Source organism: Erythranthe guttata, chromosome 10, assembly GCF_056151865.1.
Source record: "Erythranthe guttata isolate IM_541 chromosome 10, IM_541, whole genome shotgun sequence".
Classification (NCBI taxonomy): domain Eukaryota; kingdom Viridiplantae; phylum Streptophyta; class Magnoliopsida; order Lamiales; family Phrymaceae; genus Erythranthe; species Erythranthe guttata.
In genome coordinates, this window is record NC_142542.1 from 5,056,929 (window position 1) to 5,073,591 (window position 16,663).

Genomic DNA, 16,663 nt, shown 5'->3' on the forward strand with positions numbered 1-16,663 from the left:
TAAGAGCAACTCCAATGCTAAATACCAAAATTGAATTATCAAATATTTATTTGATATTTGAGTTAATATTTTACTATTGTTTAAAACTCATATACTCCAAAACCATGGTTATCAAATTAATTATCAATTGGAAGTTTATGGGTGATTTTATTTGTAATTGCCACATGTCCACTTTTGATTGGATATTTAGATAGTTACACTTTTGATAACTCAATTTCCAGCAAGTATTTTTATATTCCAAAAGTTGAATTATCAAAATAGAACCCTAATTTGATAACCCCATTGGAGTTAAAAATTTCTATTTTTTGGTATATAAATAGTGGTTAATGGTTTGAATACCATGTTTGATAACCCATTGGAGTTGCTCTAAGAATGTAAGGACTGTTTTGTAAATTAATGGCTTACCATTCTATGCATCGTCACCTTTAACTTCTCTCTATATATATACGACAAAGTTTCCTTTCTCTATTGTTACAAACATATTTGCATTTTGTGTACAGCCTGTAGGTACATATTATATTATATTATATAAATATATATATATATATATATATATATATATATATATATATATATATATATATATATATATATATATATATATAATCTTCAGAAAAATAACAAATGATTGTTGATGCAGGAAATAAATAAAAATGTGGAAGTTGAAGATTGCAGAAGGTGGCGGCTCCCGCGGCGGAGCGTGGCTGACGACCACCAACAATCACGTAGGGAGGCAGCATTGGGAATTTGACGGGGAGGCCGGTACCGCGGAGGAACTTGCCCAAGTTGAATTAATGCGAACTGAGTTCAAGAAAAACAGGTTCCGGTTCAAACAAAGTTCTGACCTATTGATGCGCATGCAGGTATTCGATCGATTATACTCCATTCGTTTCATTTTATCTGTCGTTTAAGGTAAATTTGCACTAATTAAAAGAAAATTATTTAAATAGTTTTGATCTGCGAGGAAGAACTGAAGAAGTCCTTATTTGACCAAGTTACCCCTTTGCGAATTTTCATCTTCTCTTTCTCGTTTTATTAATTTATCGATAATTAATGTTGGGTAATTATTGAGTACCGTTGACATAACAAATACTTTAGTATAGCACAATATGATATGGTAACCACTCAATTTGTCAACAAATACTTTAGTATAGCACAATATGATATGGTAACCACTCAATACAAATATTTTCGTAAGTAATTGGTACGATTCGGTAGGACAATCGAGTGGTAGGCCAACATGGTAAAAAAAGAAAAAATCACCCCGACTAGCAACACATTAAGAGATCAAATACGTCATAAAGTAATAAATCGATCCGAAAGTTTTTTTTTTTCTTTTTTTTTTTCGAACATGAGGGACTAAAAATATTTTTATTTTAAACTTAGGGACACAAATGTAATTTTCTTTATTTGATGAAAAAAATCCTGCAGCTTACGAAGGAGAATCCACGTGGACCAATTGCAAGAGCCGTAAAAGTGAAAGAAACAGAGGAAATAACAGAAGAGGCAACCATAACTACTCTCCGGCGCGCAATTAGTTTCTACTCAACGATTCAGTCCGGCGATGGACACTGGCCGGCTGAATCGGCCGGCCCTTTGTTTTTCCTCCCTCCTTTGGTATGCCTCTTTTTCAATTTTTATTTTATATGATTGCAAAAATCGATTGGGTTGAAATAAATGCGCAAAATTGCAGGTGCTGGCGTTGTATATCACCGGAGCAATAAATGCCGTTCTGTCACCGGAGCATCGGAAGGAGATCATACGATACATATACAATCACCAGGTTTAATCTAGTTTTACACTTGATTTTTCAGTTTCTCAAATATATTTTTTGATATTAATTAGTACTCATTTGAGCAATTAGGGTTTGTTCTGAATATTCGTTGTTGATTAATTTTTTGTATTGGGGGAAAGAATGAAGATGGAGGTTGGGGGATACATATAGAAGGACACAGCACAATTTTTGGTTCTGTTCTCAGTTATATTACACTAAGGTTATTGGGTGAAAGCCTCGAAGATGGTGATGACATGGCAGTCGACAGAGGCCGAAAATGGATACTCGATCATGGTGGTGCTGTTGGCGTACCTTCATGGGGGAAATTTTTGCTCACTGTAAGAATAAATCATAATTTTTTTTTATTATAATGATGTTGTAGAAAAATGCAATAGGATATATTATATCAATTTTTTTTTTCAATTTTTTTTTAAATCTCGTGTTTGAAGGTGTTGGGAGTTTACGAATGGGATGGCTGCAATCCAACGCCCCCGGAATTATGGTTGCTTCCGTATTTCTCCCCCATTCATCCAGGTTCTAATGACCTTGAAGAAAAAGATTTTTTTTAACGCTTTAGCATAAGAATAAGCCTTTTGAGGTTGTTGTTGATATGTGCGTGTAGGTAAGATGTCATGCTATAGTCGGTCGGCATATAGGCCAATGTCGTATGTGTATGGGAAGAGGTTTGTTGGGCCTATCACTGGACTGATTCAGTCCTTAAGAAGGGAGATTTATATCGAGCCTTATCCTGAAATAAATTGGAATAAAGCAAGAAACACGTGTGCTAAGGTTGGATACACTTTGGTTATGATTATACTTGCATTGAATTCATGAATATGTGGAATGCAATATGTTATACCTCTGAAAAATGTACATTGAATTTTATTACTTTTCTCAGGAAGACCTTTATTATCCCCACCCTTTAATGCAAGATATGTTATCGGGATTCCTTCATCATTTTGCGGAGCCGGTGCTAAAAAGGTGGCCGTTTTCTAAATTGAGAGAAAAGGCTTTAGGAATTGCCATTGAAAATGTTCATTACGAGGACGAGAATAGCAGATACCTATGCATTGGATGTCTGGAGAAGGTAATATACGATCTCTGTTATGTTATAAATTAATATGTTAGAAAAAGGTTTATAGCTGTCATGTTTTTTCTTAGGGTTTGTCTCTACTTGCTTGTTGGATTGAGGATCCTAATTCTGAAGCTTACAAACGCCATCTTGCTCGTATACCGGATTACTTTTGGGTAGCTGAAGATGGCCTGAAAATGCAGGTATATTTTTTCTCTTTCCTCCGCTTCATTTTCTACATTAATCTAACTATATTGCATAATTCATGAGTAAGTATTTTGTTTTATATTTTAAATAGAGTTTTGGTAGTCAAATGTGGGATGCTGCTTTTGCCATTCAAGCAATTTTATCGGCAAATCTTTCCGAAGACTACGGGCCGACCTTGAAGAAAGCACACAGCTTTGTAAAAGCCTCACAGGTTCAATTTATCTCTCACAACATTAAATAGAACAAAAAAAGTCAGTATCATTATTACCATATGCATGTAGTCTAATAGTCTACATTACCTTAATTAAGGTTCGCGAAAACCCATCTGGAGATTATCGTAAAATGTATCGCCACACATCTAAAGGTGCTTGGACATTTTCAATGCAAGATCAAGGTTGGCAAGTCTCTGACTGCACAGCTGAGGGAATGAAAGTAAGGTACTACATGAATTACCCATTCTTGCGATAAAAGAAAACGTAGTGAAATTCGATTTTGAATTAGGTTGTTTACAGACTGCAGTTCTATTGTCCCAAATGCCACAAGAACTTGTTGGAGAAAAAATTGAAACGGGGCGCTTATACGATGCTGTAAATGTCATTTTGTCCCTACAGGTAGAGATTGTGAATTTTTAGTGAAACGTGATATTGTTCTCGTTTAGCCAGTGCAATATTTTTTAATAACTAATGTAATAACTTTTCTGAAACATTTGGCCCAGAGTGATAGCGGTGGATTTCCTGCATGGGAGCCCAAACGAGCATATCGTTGGATAGAGGTAAAGATGATTCTTCAAACTTCGACACTTGATTGATGTTTAACCTTTCACAAAAACCCCGTAAAAAAAATGATTCTAGTTATGTTTTTTCAGAAGTTGAATCCTACGGAACTCTTCGAAGATGCCCTCATTGAGCGAGAGTATGTCCATAGTTTTCAAAGTTCATCAAATGTTACTATCCACACTTTCATTTCATTTTCTTGGTAATCAATTGTTCTACTTCATGTTTTTTCATACTCGATATTGGTTTGTCTTTAAACTAGCTATGTGGAATGCACTTCATCGGCAATCCAAGGCCTACAGATTTTCAAGAAGTTTCATCCCGAGCATAGACGAAAAGAAATAGAAACATGCATTGCAAGGGCAAAACAGTACATAGAGAACATTCAAGAATCTGATGGTTCCTGGTACATATATTCCTAAAAAATAATTCGTAACTAATCCTTATTTTACGTTACTATATATCTGAAACGTGAAGATATTTGCACTCCATAATGTGTGTGTGTGTGTATATATATATAAATAGGTCTGGTTCTTGGGGTATATGTTATACGTACGGAACATGGTTTGCAGTGGAGGGCTTGGTAGCATGCGGCTTAAATTATCATAATTCTCCTTCGTTGCAAAAAGCTTGTAAATTTTTGCTGTCAAAACAATTGTGTGATGGCGGATGGGGTGAGAGTTATCTTTCAAGCTCCAACAAGGTTAGTACTAATCGATCTCCTAAGAATCTGAAAATTTTATATTATTAGTTCTTGTTTTAGAAATGATTTATCAAAAAAAATATAAAATTCCACGATACTAAAAAACATCGATTTTTTGGGCGTAGGTGTACACTAATATCGAAGGTAATAGATCAAATTTGGTGCAGACTTCGTGGGCTCTCTTATCTCTCATTAATGCTGGACAGGTTAGTTAAGTGAACATAATAAGGAGTTTGAATTTTGTTAGTGGCATGTCAATTTTCTTGTTGTATGAGTAAATCATCCACCACAGAAATATTTATATTTATTCGAGCGAATTATTCTTTACTTAATTAATTTATTATAATAAAACTAGTCCGAAATAATTTCGTATTTTATGTAAATAAGGGCGAGATCGATCCGTTGGCCATACACCGTGGCATGAGACTGCTGATAAACTCACAAATGGAAGATGGTGACTTTCCTCAGCAGGTAGTAATACATAATTAGATGTACTTTCTTTAGTTTTATTTTTAATATTTCCAAAAGAAATAATAAATCTATAAATAATGGATTTTATTTTTTATTTTTAATCATTATTTTGGAGAGAAGGAGATCACAGGAGTCTTTATGAAGAATTGCACCCTCAACTATTCGTCCTATCGGAATATCTTCCCGATATGGGCTCTCGGTGAATATCGTCGACGCCTTCTTCAAACTTAATTAGTCAATAAACTATCAGTATTACTAATATTGTTGTTGTTATTATTATTTGTATAATAATAATAATAATTATTATTATTATATCCAGTTGCCTTGAATTGATACATTTCTATTACTAGTATTTAATTACATTGCATGTGTTAAATACAAGTCAATGTTTTTGACAAGTTGTATTATAGAGTATGGTGTAGGAGTCATGACCAATTGACTACCTAATTGCGTAAATAATTTAAAAAAAAAAAGGATAACTTAATTAAATTATATTTAAATTATTTTCTTTATACTTTTCTATATCATATATGAATAATTAATAATGAAAAAAAAGGATAACTACATATTATAGATAATTAATAATGAAAAAATATTTCAGCCTGCGTCTGTGAGTTTCTAATTCTCAGCTCCTTCCTTGATTGTGCATTTTCACTAGACGACAAAGTACTGTTCCATGCCACATGCAGCACCTTGTTTTTGACCATATCTATACACTTTAAATAAAACTAGTGTATGTATATATAAAATATTTATAACAATTAAGACATTATTTAATTATTAAGGGCAGCCAATATAGATTATATAATGTTTGATTTTGGACTCTTACGTGCTATATATATGCAACTCTCTAACTTCAATCAAACATAACCAAAACATTATATTCAGTACGTATTAATAAACATACACACAGTAAAACACACTAATTGAAGTATCTACACAATATTATGGAATCTACGACGATGATTTTGTTAGTCTCTGTCATCTCTCTCTCGATTTCGATATTATTCGCATTCCTTTTCGGCCTCCACCACCACCTGTTCTTCAACAAGAACAAATCTGCCGCCGCCGCCGCCGGCGGTCCCCTGCCTCCGGGAAACACGGGGTGGCCCCTGGTTGGGGAGAGCCTACATTTCCTGTGGGCGGGGTGGAAGGGCCACCCGGAGAAGTTCGTATTGGACCGTGTGGCTAAGTACTCATCCACTGTTTTCAAAACTCACCTTGTTGGCGAGAAGGCCGCCGTATTGAGCGGTGCGAGCGGCAACAAATTCTTGTTCTCGAACGAGAACAAGCTCGTCAGGGCATGGTTCCCTAGTGGCATCGACAAAATCTTCCCATCTTCCACTCGATCTTCTTCCGAAGAAGAGGGCATCAAGTTGAGGAGAATGCTCCACACTTTCTTGAAAACCGAAGCCCTTCGTCGCTACATCGGTAAAATGGACCGTATGGCCCAAAAACACTTTGAAGAGGGATGGGAGAACAAGAACGAAGTTGTCGTCTTGCCTCTCGCAAAAGACTACACCTTCCAATTAGCATGCAGGCTTTTCGCGAGTGTCGAAGATCCTCAACAGGTCGATAGATTATCGAAGCCTTTCAATCTGTTGGCGTCGAGTTTGTTTGCCATCCCTATTGACTTGCCCGGAACACCCTTCAATAAGGGTATTAAGGCCTCCAAGATTGTCAGACAAGAGCTTCTCTCCATCATCAAACAGCGCAAAATCGACTTGGCCGAAGGGAAAGCTTCGCCTACTCAAGATATTCTATCGCACATGCTTCTCACCAGCGATGAAAACGGCAAATTCATGCAAGAGTTTGATATTGCGGATAAGATCTTGGGCTTGCTTATTGGAGGCCGCGATAGCGCCAGCGTTGCTTGCACTTTTATCGTCAAGTATCTAGCCGAGCTTCCTCATATTTACGACGGAGTCTACAACGAACAAATGGAGATTTTGAAATCAAAAGCTCCAGGCGATTCGCTCAACTGGGAAGACCTACAGAAGATGAAATACTCGTGGAACGTTGCTTGTGAAGTCATGAGACTTGCGACACCTGTCCCTGGAACTTTCAGAGAAGCCATTGTTGATTTTTCGTACAAGGGTTACTCTATTCCAAAGGGTTTCAAGCTATACTGGAGCGCCACCGCAACACACAAAAATCCGGAAATCTTTCCTGAACCGGAGAAGTTCGATCCATCGAGGTTTCAGGGAGCAGGGCCCGCACCCTACACTTTTGTTCCTTTTGGCGGGGGCCCGAGAATGTGCCCCGGGCTAGAGTACGCTAGATTCGAGATTCTGGTGTTCATGCACCACCTTGTCAAGAGGTTCAAGTTTGAGAAGATGATTCCTAACGATGGTAAATTTGTTGTCGATCCAATGCCGATTCCCGCCAAGGGTCTTCCTATTCGCCTCATCCCTCACGAAAAATAAGCCTTATCAACGTAAGAATCCGATAATTTTGTCGATTCTTTTATTCGTATCACTGGCTCCGATACTTTGAGTTGTTTTTGTTTCGATTTGATTTCTCGGAATCTCGTACCTTCATGATGAATTATTGTGAGTTGTAACTATTAATTTTCTTAAAAGAAAACATTTAAATTTTATTTGGATACATTTTATTTGTGTTGTCCTTTATTTTGTTATTTTCAAAATCTTTTTACCAAGCTAAAGATGTTAGACATTCACCAAGAGTTGTTCATAAGTGGGTACTATTTATTACCAATATCCAAAATTCATTAATCAACTAGTATCTATGACCCGTGCGTTGCACGGGACAATAAAATAGTTACCCTGATGTAAATTAAGATAGTCTTCTTTTGAAGGAAATATTTTAATTTTAATTAGTATTTGTTTAGGCTGAATTAATTGGAAGAAAATCTAAAAACTTTTAATTGGAAGTTGACTAATAATAATTTTGGGACCTTTTGAACAAAATAATTTCACTCTAGTATAAACATTTAAAATTATGCGTTGATAATGTTATATAATTATAATAAAGTTAATAATTGATGGAACTTTGGAAAACGATCATTGCCATATAATGGACGGTTGAGGGATAAAAATCAACTCAGTCCCAACCCTAGGTAGAAATATGAGTTTGACAAACCTGCAAGAAAACCATTTACTTAAATAGCGCAAAAATATGGTCCCTACAAAGCATATTAATAATGGAATTCTTCATATCCAAATATGGTGCAATGTGTGTGAAATCTTAGTTAATCCGTTAGTCCGTGGCCAAAACTCATATAAACGGTCTGAGATACACTCTCATATATGATCGCAAATCGATTTGTTTGAAAACTTAGATGAGAACATCCAAAATAAACTACTATTGTGACATACCAATTGCTAAAAAAAAAGAGCGGCTGAAGAATGTTGTTATTCTACATATGTTCGTGAACATGGAAAATGACAGAAAAGATGTGCTGAGTCAACAGGAACATGGAACCTAGAAAGGAATGCTACTATGCTAAATTTGTTTCGCAAAAATAATTCTAAATGAATTGATTTCTTTTCAAATAGAAAAACATAAATTTAATATTAAATGATAAATGCTATAAATATAAGGAACCGTTCATTACCTCTCACTGATTAAAACATCTCAATGATATAAACTCGTTGATAGCTTTCGAAAGTGATCAAAATTGTTTTCGTGAAACCTTTTTCATGAAGAAGAGATACCTCAAAATTTTTGCTTGATTGCCTGCATCGACAAAAATCCAAAGTTCAAAATTAGGTGACAATCAAAAGCGAAATTACACATAAAACATAAAACATGAAGAGGTAAAATGAATATATATTCCGAATCAACTATCCACCTTCAATAAAACATTAAAGTTAATAAGATAAAACTTTAAAATTGCACTAATCAAACAAAAGAATGAAACAACTACATGGATTGTTTCTTTCCTGCACCAAACCCCTAAATAAAAATCAAGCAATAAAATATTTAATTTACCAATATAATCAACCGGATTTCCTCAACTTGTTCCGGTGAGCCATTGAGCATCAAACCCACTGCGAAAACAACGTTTGAAGACAAACCGAAGTTTTGATATTTTTTGAGCGAAAAAAGTGGCCGGCATAATAAAGGAACGGAGAATCGGAAACTGACCAAGGTTACGTTAAATCGATAATTGAAAAGAGATTTCACGGATGTCCATGCGTATCCGCCATGCGTCGACCGTCGATGTAAAGAAGAAAATGAAGAAATGATTTTTTTAACAGTTCATTTTCTCAGTGTGTTTGTGTGAGGAAAATTATACGTGAAATGAGAAGTTATTTGGAGGTTAATAACTTTTATTTAATCAACTGCTGCTGCAGTTATTGAATAATGCTAAATGTTTGTGAAAAAAATCGGATCGTTTATTATGGGTTTTAAAGAGTATACAATTAATTGTTATTGAATAATGATAAATATTTGTGAAAAAATCAGATCGTGCGCTCATTTCTTTTAATTATTTATGCAACAACTGGTTAAAAAAACAATAACTACCAAGAAGATTAAAAAATAAGCATGGAATCAGTTTAATCCTTATTAATAGGAATTCACTTTCCACTTTCACGTATATGTTTATCTTAGTGGGCGGTTAATTTTCCTTGGTATTCAATGACAATATGGAAAAATAAAATATTGAAATTACTGAATTACCCTTAGGTTTAGGTCTAGGGTTATAGTTCAAAATATCTTCTTTTTATATATAAGATAGCCAGAGTTCAAAGTTCAAATGAACTGAAGTAGTCCAAGAGATACCATGAAATTAAATTAATTATGTGTTCTTGGGTTGGGAATTTGCGCCAACTTAATGCTTACATTTTAAATTTATATAATTTATGTTAAGGATGTTGTGAATTATTCATGAATTTAGTTAAAATCTTGAGGTAGATGTTTCAAATTGATTTTTAACAATAAATATATTTATATTTACAAAATAGTCACTTATAATTATATATAAATACTTTTTCAAAAAAAATTATAAAATCCGGTTGAACCTAGGTTTGATCGGTCCAACCGTGACCCAGTTATTTGTTCGGTTCAATGTCCGGTACGGTTTTCAAAACATTGAATTAAATGCAATACATTATTAGAACGATTTGGATTAATTAGTTTTTTGGGGAAATGAGTGACAAACCCCTACTTTTGAAAATATATATGAGGAGGCCCAATAAATATTTATTTCCTAGTCAAAAACCCAAATTCTAATCTTAATTAGTGAGACCCTTCTAGATAAATTGAAATACCCGTTTTGCCCTTTTAGTTACAATTTAAAACCCTAGTTTTTCTCTCCATTCATTCAGCCGTTACATCTCATCCCCTCTTTCTCTTATTCTCCCTCTAACTATCTCTCTCTATTACGTGACATATCTCCCCCTCTTTCTTTTCTTTTCTCTCTAACTCTCTCTTTCTCTCCCTATCCACAACCATGGCCACCTCTGCTTCTTCCCCGACTTGCACCGCCGCCGTCGCTACTCCCCTCGCCGCTGCCCGCTGCCGTTGCTCCCTACGATGAGAACGAAGCCGTTGCTTCCCCCGCCGCCGCAAGCAGCCGTTGCTCCCTCCGTCGCCGCCGCTAGCAGCCGCTACTCCCTCCGTCGCCGTCCGACGACGCTACTCCCCCCGCCGCCGTCTACCGCCGCTGCTGCCCACACTAAGAACGAGATCTATATTCCATCGTACGGGATACGTATTTCAACGACGATTTGTATTGCCGGAGAATAAGATCTGTATCCCGGCCGCAATCGACGAACGAAATCAGTATTCCGCCGCACGAGTTTCTAGCTTGGTAAGGTTGCAAATTATAATGTTTGAAGTAAATAGTCGCATATTTTTAGTTCGTCTTCGTAATAATTAATGACAGATAGTGTTAATTTTGTTCATTATGTTAGTCTGTTTAGATTTTGGTGGAGATCTATGGCTTAGTTAGCTAATTTGGCTACAGTTTCATTATAATTGGCTATTTGTTGGAGTTTGCTTTTCCTATTATAATTGGAGATTTGTTAGAGTTTGCTTTTCCTATTATCAGTTGTAACTATTACTTATTTGTTGGTGTAGGAGTTAGCTCAGAATTAAGAAGGGATTAGCAATATAAAACTTCTGTTCAAACTTAAATTTGCTACGAATTTTACTATATAAAACTATATATGACTATAGGTGACTGCAATCATATATAGTCACATTTAGTAACATATGGACTTGTAGTACGATATAGTCATTTGTTCTCGATTTTAATTCGACTCTGATTCTTTGGCTCAACTAATATTTTGTTTCAATTGGCTAGATTTTTTAATCAGTTTCGTGTTTGATCGAGTTCTTTGTGTGTGTGTGTGTGTGTGTGTGTGTGTGTGTGTGTGTGTGTGTGTCCATTTTTTAGTTTATTACATAATATTCTAATTTGGATTTTTTTTTCCGCCATTTGAATGACATGTGTGACGTAATTAAATGAAAATTTTGTATGCTTCGTGAATCTTTTAGGTCCAATTTTATGATTTACCTCTTGAAATTTATGATTTATGATTTGTATTATATAGTAACATATAGTAACATGTAGTCATGTATGAGTTATGTGGGGAGTATATGTTGGTGATGTGCATGTATGTCAGTAAGTACTGATAGTGTGTGTATGATTTATGATTTGTATTATATAGTAACATATAGTAATATGTAGTCATGTATGAGTTATGTGGGGAGTATATGTTGGTCATGTATATGCATGTCAGTAAGTGATAGTATGTGTGTGTGTATGTGTGCAGATTCAAATTTGAAGCAAAATTCGTTGTTTGTTTAACTCTTTTTTTCTTTTTTGCAGGTCCTGGTGTTTGAACTACTATGTAGTAAGTTTTTGCGGAGTGGACTTTGTGTTCGTCGTTCAAAACAAGCCGTTCTCGTATTAAAAAGTGGGATTTGAGTCAAATGTAGTCGTATAGATGACTATAGATAATTATAGTCATGTATAGTTCCATGTAGCAATATATAGTTATATACAAGTTATGTGATTTTTCTGATGTATAGTGATTGATTATTGTGTTTTTTTCAATTTTTGTTGGGCGTAGTTTTTTTTTTTTTTATATATATAATCAACGGTTTACCATGACTTTGTGGTTAAAAGACTATACATGACTTCATATAACTATACATGACTGTGGTATACTATAGTCATGTGTAATCAATTTCAGTGCAGTAAATTTATCAACAATTCGAAATTTAAAAAAAAAAATTCAAAAAATAAAAATAAAAAAACTAAAAAAGTTAAAAAAATACTAAAATACAAAAGAGGGTATTTACAAAATATAATAATAAAATAAATATTTATATTTTTTTATTAAATAAATCAATAAAAATGCCATAAATGCTAAATGCAGCTGACCAATGATGTTGAATGCAATTTGCAAAAATATTGAATACAGTTGGGCGAAAATTGCAAACAAGGGCATATTAGTACTTTTGCCTCTCCAGGTATCTCAAAGAAGGAATTTTAGGGGTGTAAATATCCCTATATATTTTCCATATGAAGGGTATATATCTAATGGCCCCTAGTTTTTTTGGATCCTTGAAATATGACAATAATTAAATGCAATCCATTATTAGAATGATTTGAATTAATTAGTTTTTTTTTTTTGAATTCTTGAAATATGACAAGAATACGTACTATTTGAATTAAAATTTAACAATATAAACTTCTTTTTGCAGCGTGTGAACCCAAATTTTTTTTCGAGAGAACCTCGAAAACTTAACCCGCTCCCTAACTTTTCATCCTGGATCCGCCCCGGCTTCCACGGTTCTACCACCGTCACCACCACCAGCCTTCGTCGCAGCATCATCAGAGCGGCGATGGCAATGGGAGAGGATCGAACGGGTAGAATCACACGATCTGGGCGGGTGACCTCCATAATGGGATAGACGAGGAATATCTCCAAACTTGCTTCAATGCGACTGGAGACGTATTTTCGCACACTTACTTTAGAGAATTAATCTATTTTTCAAATTCGAAATTTGAAAAATTAATTAGTTTCCATTGAGTTTGAACTTTGAACTCTGGCTATTGATTAATGAATTTTGGATATTGGTAATAAATAGTACCCACTTATGAACAACTCTTGGTGAATGTCTAACATCTTTAGCTTGGTAAAAAGATTTTGAAAATAACAAAATAAAGGACAACACAAATAAAATGTATCCAAATAAAATTTAAATGTTTTCTTTTAAGAAAATTAATAGTTACAACTCACAATAATTCATCATGAAGGTACGAGATTCCGAGAAATCAAATCGAAACAAAAACAACTCAAAGTATCGGAGCCAGTGATACGAATAAAAGAATCGACAAAATTATCGGATTCTTACGTTGATAAGGCTTATTTTTCGTGAGGGATGAGGCGAATAGGAAGACCCTTGGCGGGAATCGGCATTGGATCGACAACAAATTTACCATCGTTAGGAATCATCTTCTCAAACTTGAACCTCTTGACAAGGTGGTGCATGAACACCAGAATCTCGAATCTAGCGTACTCTAGCCCGGGGCACATTCTCGGGCCCCCGCCAAAAGGAACAAAAGTGTAGGGTGCGGGCCCTGCTCCCTGAAACCTCGATGGATCGAACTTCTCCGGTTCAGGAAAGATTTCCGGATTTTTGTGTGTTGCGGTGGCGCTCCAGTATAGCTTGAAACCCTTTGGAATAGAGTAACCCTTGTACGAAAAATCAACAATGGCTTCTCTGAAAGTTCCAGGGACAGGTGTCGCAAGTCTCATGACTTCACAAGCAACGTTCCACGAGTATTTCATCTTCTGTAGGTCTTCCCAGTTGAGCGAATCGCCTGGAGCTTTTGATTTCAAAATCTCCATTTGTTCGTTGTAGACTCCGTCGTAAATATGAGGAAGCTCGGCTAGATACTTGACGATAAAAGTGCAAGCAACGCTGGCGCTATCGCGGCCTCCAATAAGCAAGCCCAAGATCTTATCCGCAATATCAAACTCTTGCATGAATTTGCCGTTTTCATCGCTGGTGAGAAGCATGTGCGATAGAATATCTTGAGTAGGCGAAGCTTTCCCTTCGGCCAAGTCGATTTTGCGCTGTTTGATGATGGAGAGAAGCTCTTGTCTGACAATCTTGGAGGCCTTAATACCCTTATTGAAGGGTGTTCCGGGCAAGTCAATAGGGATGGCAAACAAACTCGACGCCAACAGATTGAAAGGCTTCGATAATCTATCGACCTGTTGAGGATCTTCGACACTCGCGAAAAGCCTGCATGCTAATTGGAAGGTGTAGTCTTTTGCGAGAGGCAAGACGACAACTTCGTTCTTGTTCTCCCATCCCTCTTCAAAGTGTTTTTGGGCCATACGGTCCATTTTACCGATGTAGCGACGAAGGGCTTCGGTTTTCAAGAAAGTGTGGAGCATTCTCCTCAACTTGATGCCCTCTTCTTCGGAAGAAGATCGAGTGGAAGATGGGAAGATTTTGTCGATGCCACTAGGGAACCATGCCCTGACGAGCTTGTTCTCGTTCGAGAACAAGAATTTGTTGCCGCTCGCACCGCTCAATACGGCGGCCTTCTCGCCCACAAGGTGAGTTCTGAAAACAGTGGATGAGTACTTAGCCACACGGTCCAATACGAACTTCTCCGGGTGGCCCTTCCACCCCGCCCACAGGAAATGTAGGCTCTCCCCAACCAGGGGCCACCCTGTGTTTCCTGGCGGAAGGGGACCGGCGCAGGCGGCAGATTTGTTCTTGTTGAAGAACAGATGGTGGTGGAGGCCGAAAAGGAATGCGAATAATATCGAAATCGAGAGAGAGATGACAGAGACTAACAAAATCATCGTCGTGGATTCCATAATATTTATGTAGATACTTCAATTAGTGTGTTTCACTGTGTGTATGTTTTATCGACTTAATGTTTTGGTTATGATTGATTGAAATTGGACTTACATATATATAGTACTAACTACTAAAGACTCAGACATCATCAGACAATTATATAATCTATAATGGCTGCCGTTAATAATTTAAATAATGATTTAATTATATTATAACTAGTTTTAATATTTAAAGTTTGTATAAATATGGTCAAAAAGAAGGTGCTGCATGTGGTATGGAACAGTACTTTATCGTCTAGTGGAAAATGCACAATCAAGGAAGGAGCTGAGAATTAGAAACTCACAGACGCAAGCTGAAATATTTTTTTCATTATTAATTATCTATATAATATGTAGTTATGCATAATGTAGTGTTTGTCAATTATTTAATTTTGACCCAAAACTTTTTTTGCCGTCGGATTTCGGTATTGACTTTTCAATTTTTTTTTTCTCCCGGATTTCTTCGCCGGTTTCCGGTGTTGACTTTTTTTTCCCCTTTCTGTAACATATTTTTTCATTTAAACAATAATATTGCTGTGATTGACAGTAATATTAATGTTAAACACAGTAAAATTAACTAAACTACAGTTTAACACAACAATATTGCTATATTAATCTCTAGCACAGTAATATTAACGCAACAAAACTCATTATTATTGTGTAATAGAGTAATATTACTATGTTGACCTTTCAACAAATGTAAACATAATAAAAAGTCAAAAGAATTAATATTACTGTGAGTGTCAATAATATTACTATAACAACAGTAATATTACCGTCAACCACAGTAATATTACAATAATAGACAGTAATATTATTACGTTACTCAACACCGGAAACCGGCGGCAAAAAAACAATTTTTGAAAAAAAGAAAGTTTTTGAAAAAAAAAGTCAAAATTGGATTTGTGATCAAAATTAATTAAATTGGGTTTACAATTAATAATTGGGTGTATAGGGTTGGGGGTAATTTTGTCATATACATGAATTTTTCATTTATTTATAATAGGAAAAAATACTGTTTGCACCCCGGAACTATGGAGTATGTCATAAACATAAACACACCCTTAAACTATGAAACGTAACAAAACGCCTCATCCGTTTGTGTTTGCTGATGCGGTATGTTGGCTTTTAATTTTTTAATTACTTTTATTGTTGTTAAATTTGTTTTGACTCTTTTACCCCTCGGTATCATGTACTATATGTATACAGTATACATATAGTAGGTACATATATATCCATACGTGTATATATATACTTGTTTGATTTATATTTTAATTTAAATTGATAAAATTAAATAAAATCATTAACAATAAAAGATGTACTGAACTCATTTTTTTGTGCAGATACAAACATAATTCATACACTAAAAATTCAGAAAATTCTTGGGCTAATCTCGTTAGCATAAACAAAAATTCTCAATGCCTAGAAAAAAGGTTTTGCAGAAAGAGAGAGAAGATTCACAATTCTTAGGCAATGGTGAATGCATGGTTCGCTAGAACGGAACAGTGCATTGTCGCGGACACTGCCGTTCCAGTTCCGTTGCAACGTCGCGGCTTCGTCGCGGCCGGAACGGACACATTTTAATTAAATTGTTAAAAAAATACAATATATTTGTTTTTAATAATAATATTACAATTCAATAATATACAAAATATTATTACAATTTAAAAAATAAATATTACAACGAATATTATGAAAATACAAGCAATATTAATACCAAGTAGAATACCGAACTGGAATTGTGTAGGATATAATTGAAAAGTGAGGCCAAAGATCCGTGAGATTCAGGGGAATCTTCATTATCTAACGTGGCCACTACCA

The 16,663-nt window shown here is 35.3% G+C and overlaps 2 protein-coding genes and 1 pseudogene across 3 annotated transcripts; 2 read left to right on the forward strand and 1 right to left on the reverse strand.

Moving 5' to 3' along the window:
• The first annotated feature begins 646 nt into the window (after window positions 1–646).
• On the forward strand, window positions 647–5,336 carry LOC105970991 (lupeol synthase). The gene is made up of 18 exons (XM_012995837.2): window positions 647–863; window positions 1,432–1,617; window positions 1,694–1,783; window positions 1,915–2,112; window positions 2,224–2,308; window positions 2,397–2,563; window positions 2,673–2,861; window positions 2,936–3,049; window positions 3,145–3,264; window positions 3,363–3,485; window positions 3,566–3,664; window positions 3,769–3,825; window positions 3,919–3,965; window positions 4,089–4,232; window positions 4,352–4,529; window positions 4,655–4,735; window positions 4,917–5,000; window positions 5,121–5,336. Exons 1-18 carry the CDS (start codon window positions 654–656, stop codon window positions 5,229–5,231), a joined length of 2,283 nt encoding a protein of 760 aa, XP_012851291.2. The 5' UTR covers window positions 647–653; the 3' UTR covers window positions 5,232–5,336.
• Window positions 5,337–5,870: 534 nt separating this feature from the next.
• On the forward strand, window positions 5,871–7,614 carry LOC148767341 (beta-amyrin 28-monooxygenase pseudogene; annotated as a pseudogene). The gene has a single exon (XR_016033714.1). The product of XR_016033714.1 is annotated as a beta-amyrin 28-monooxygenase pseudogene (transcript).
• A 5,553-nt stretch (window positions 7,615–13,167) lies between these two features.
• On the reverse strand, window positions 13,168–14,888 carry LOC105970881 (beta-amyrin 28-monooxygenase). The gene has a single exon (XM_012995699.2). The coding sequence runs from the start codon at window positions 14,819–14,821 to the stop codon at window positions 13,349–13,351; it is 1,473 nt and encodes a 490-aa protein (XP_012851153.2). The 5' UTR covers window positions 14,822–14,888; the 3' UTR covers window positions 13,168–13,348.
• Window positions 14,889–16,663: the final 1,775 nt, after the last annotated feature.

What these genes read in the sequence shown, in the direction of transcription:
- LOC105970991 (XM_012995837.2), top strand. Translation starts at nt 654, where the DNA reads ATGTGGAAGTTGAAGATTGCAGAAGGTGGCGGCTCCCGCGGCGGAGCG. An exon ending in GATACATATACAATCACCAG is followed by an intron (nt 1,784 to 1,914) that starts GTTTAATCTAGT and finishes ATTGGGGGAAAG; the next exon opens with AATGAAGATGGAGGTTGGGG. An exon ending in ATCTTTCAAGCTCCAACAAG is followed by an intron (nt 4,530 to 4,654) that starts GTTAGTACTAAT and finishes TTTTGGGCGTAG; the next exon opens with GTGTACACTAATATCGAAGG.
- LOC105970881 (XM_012995699.2), bottom strand. Translation starts at nt 14,821, where the DNA reads ATGGAATCCACGACGATGATTTTGTTAGTCTCTGTCATCTCTCTCTCG.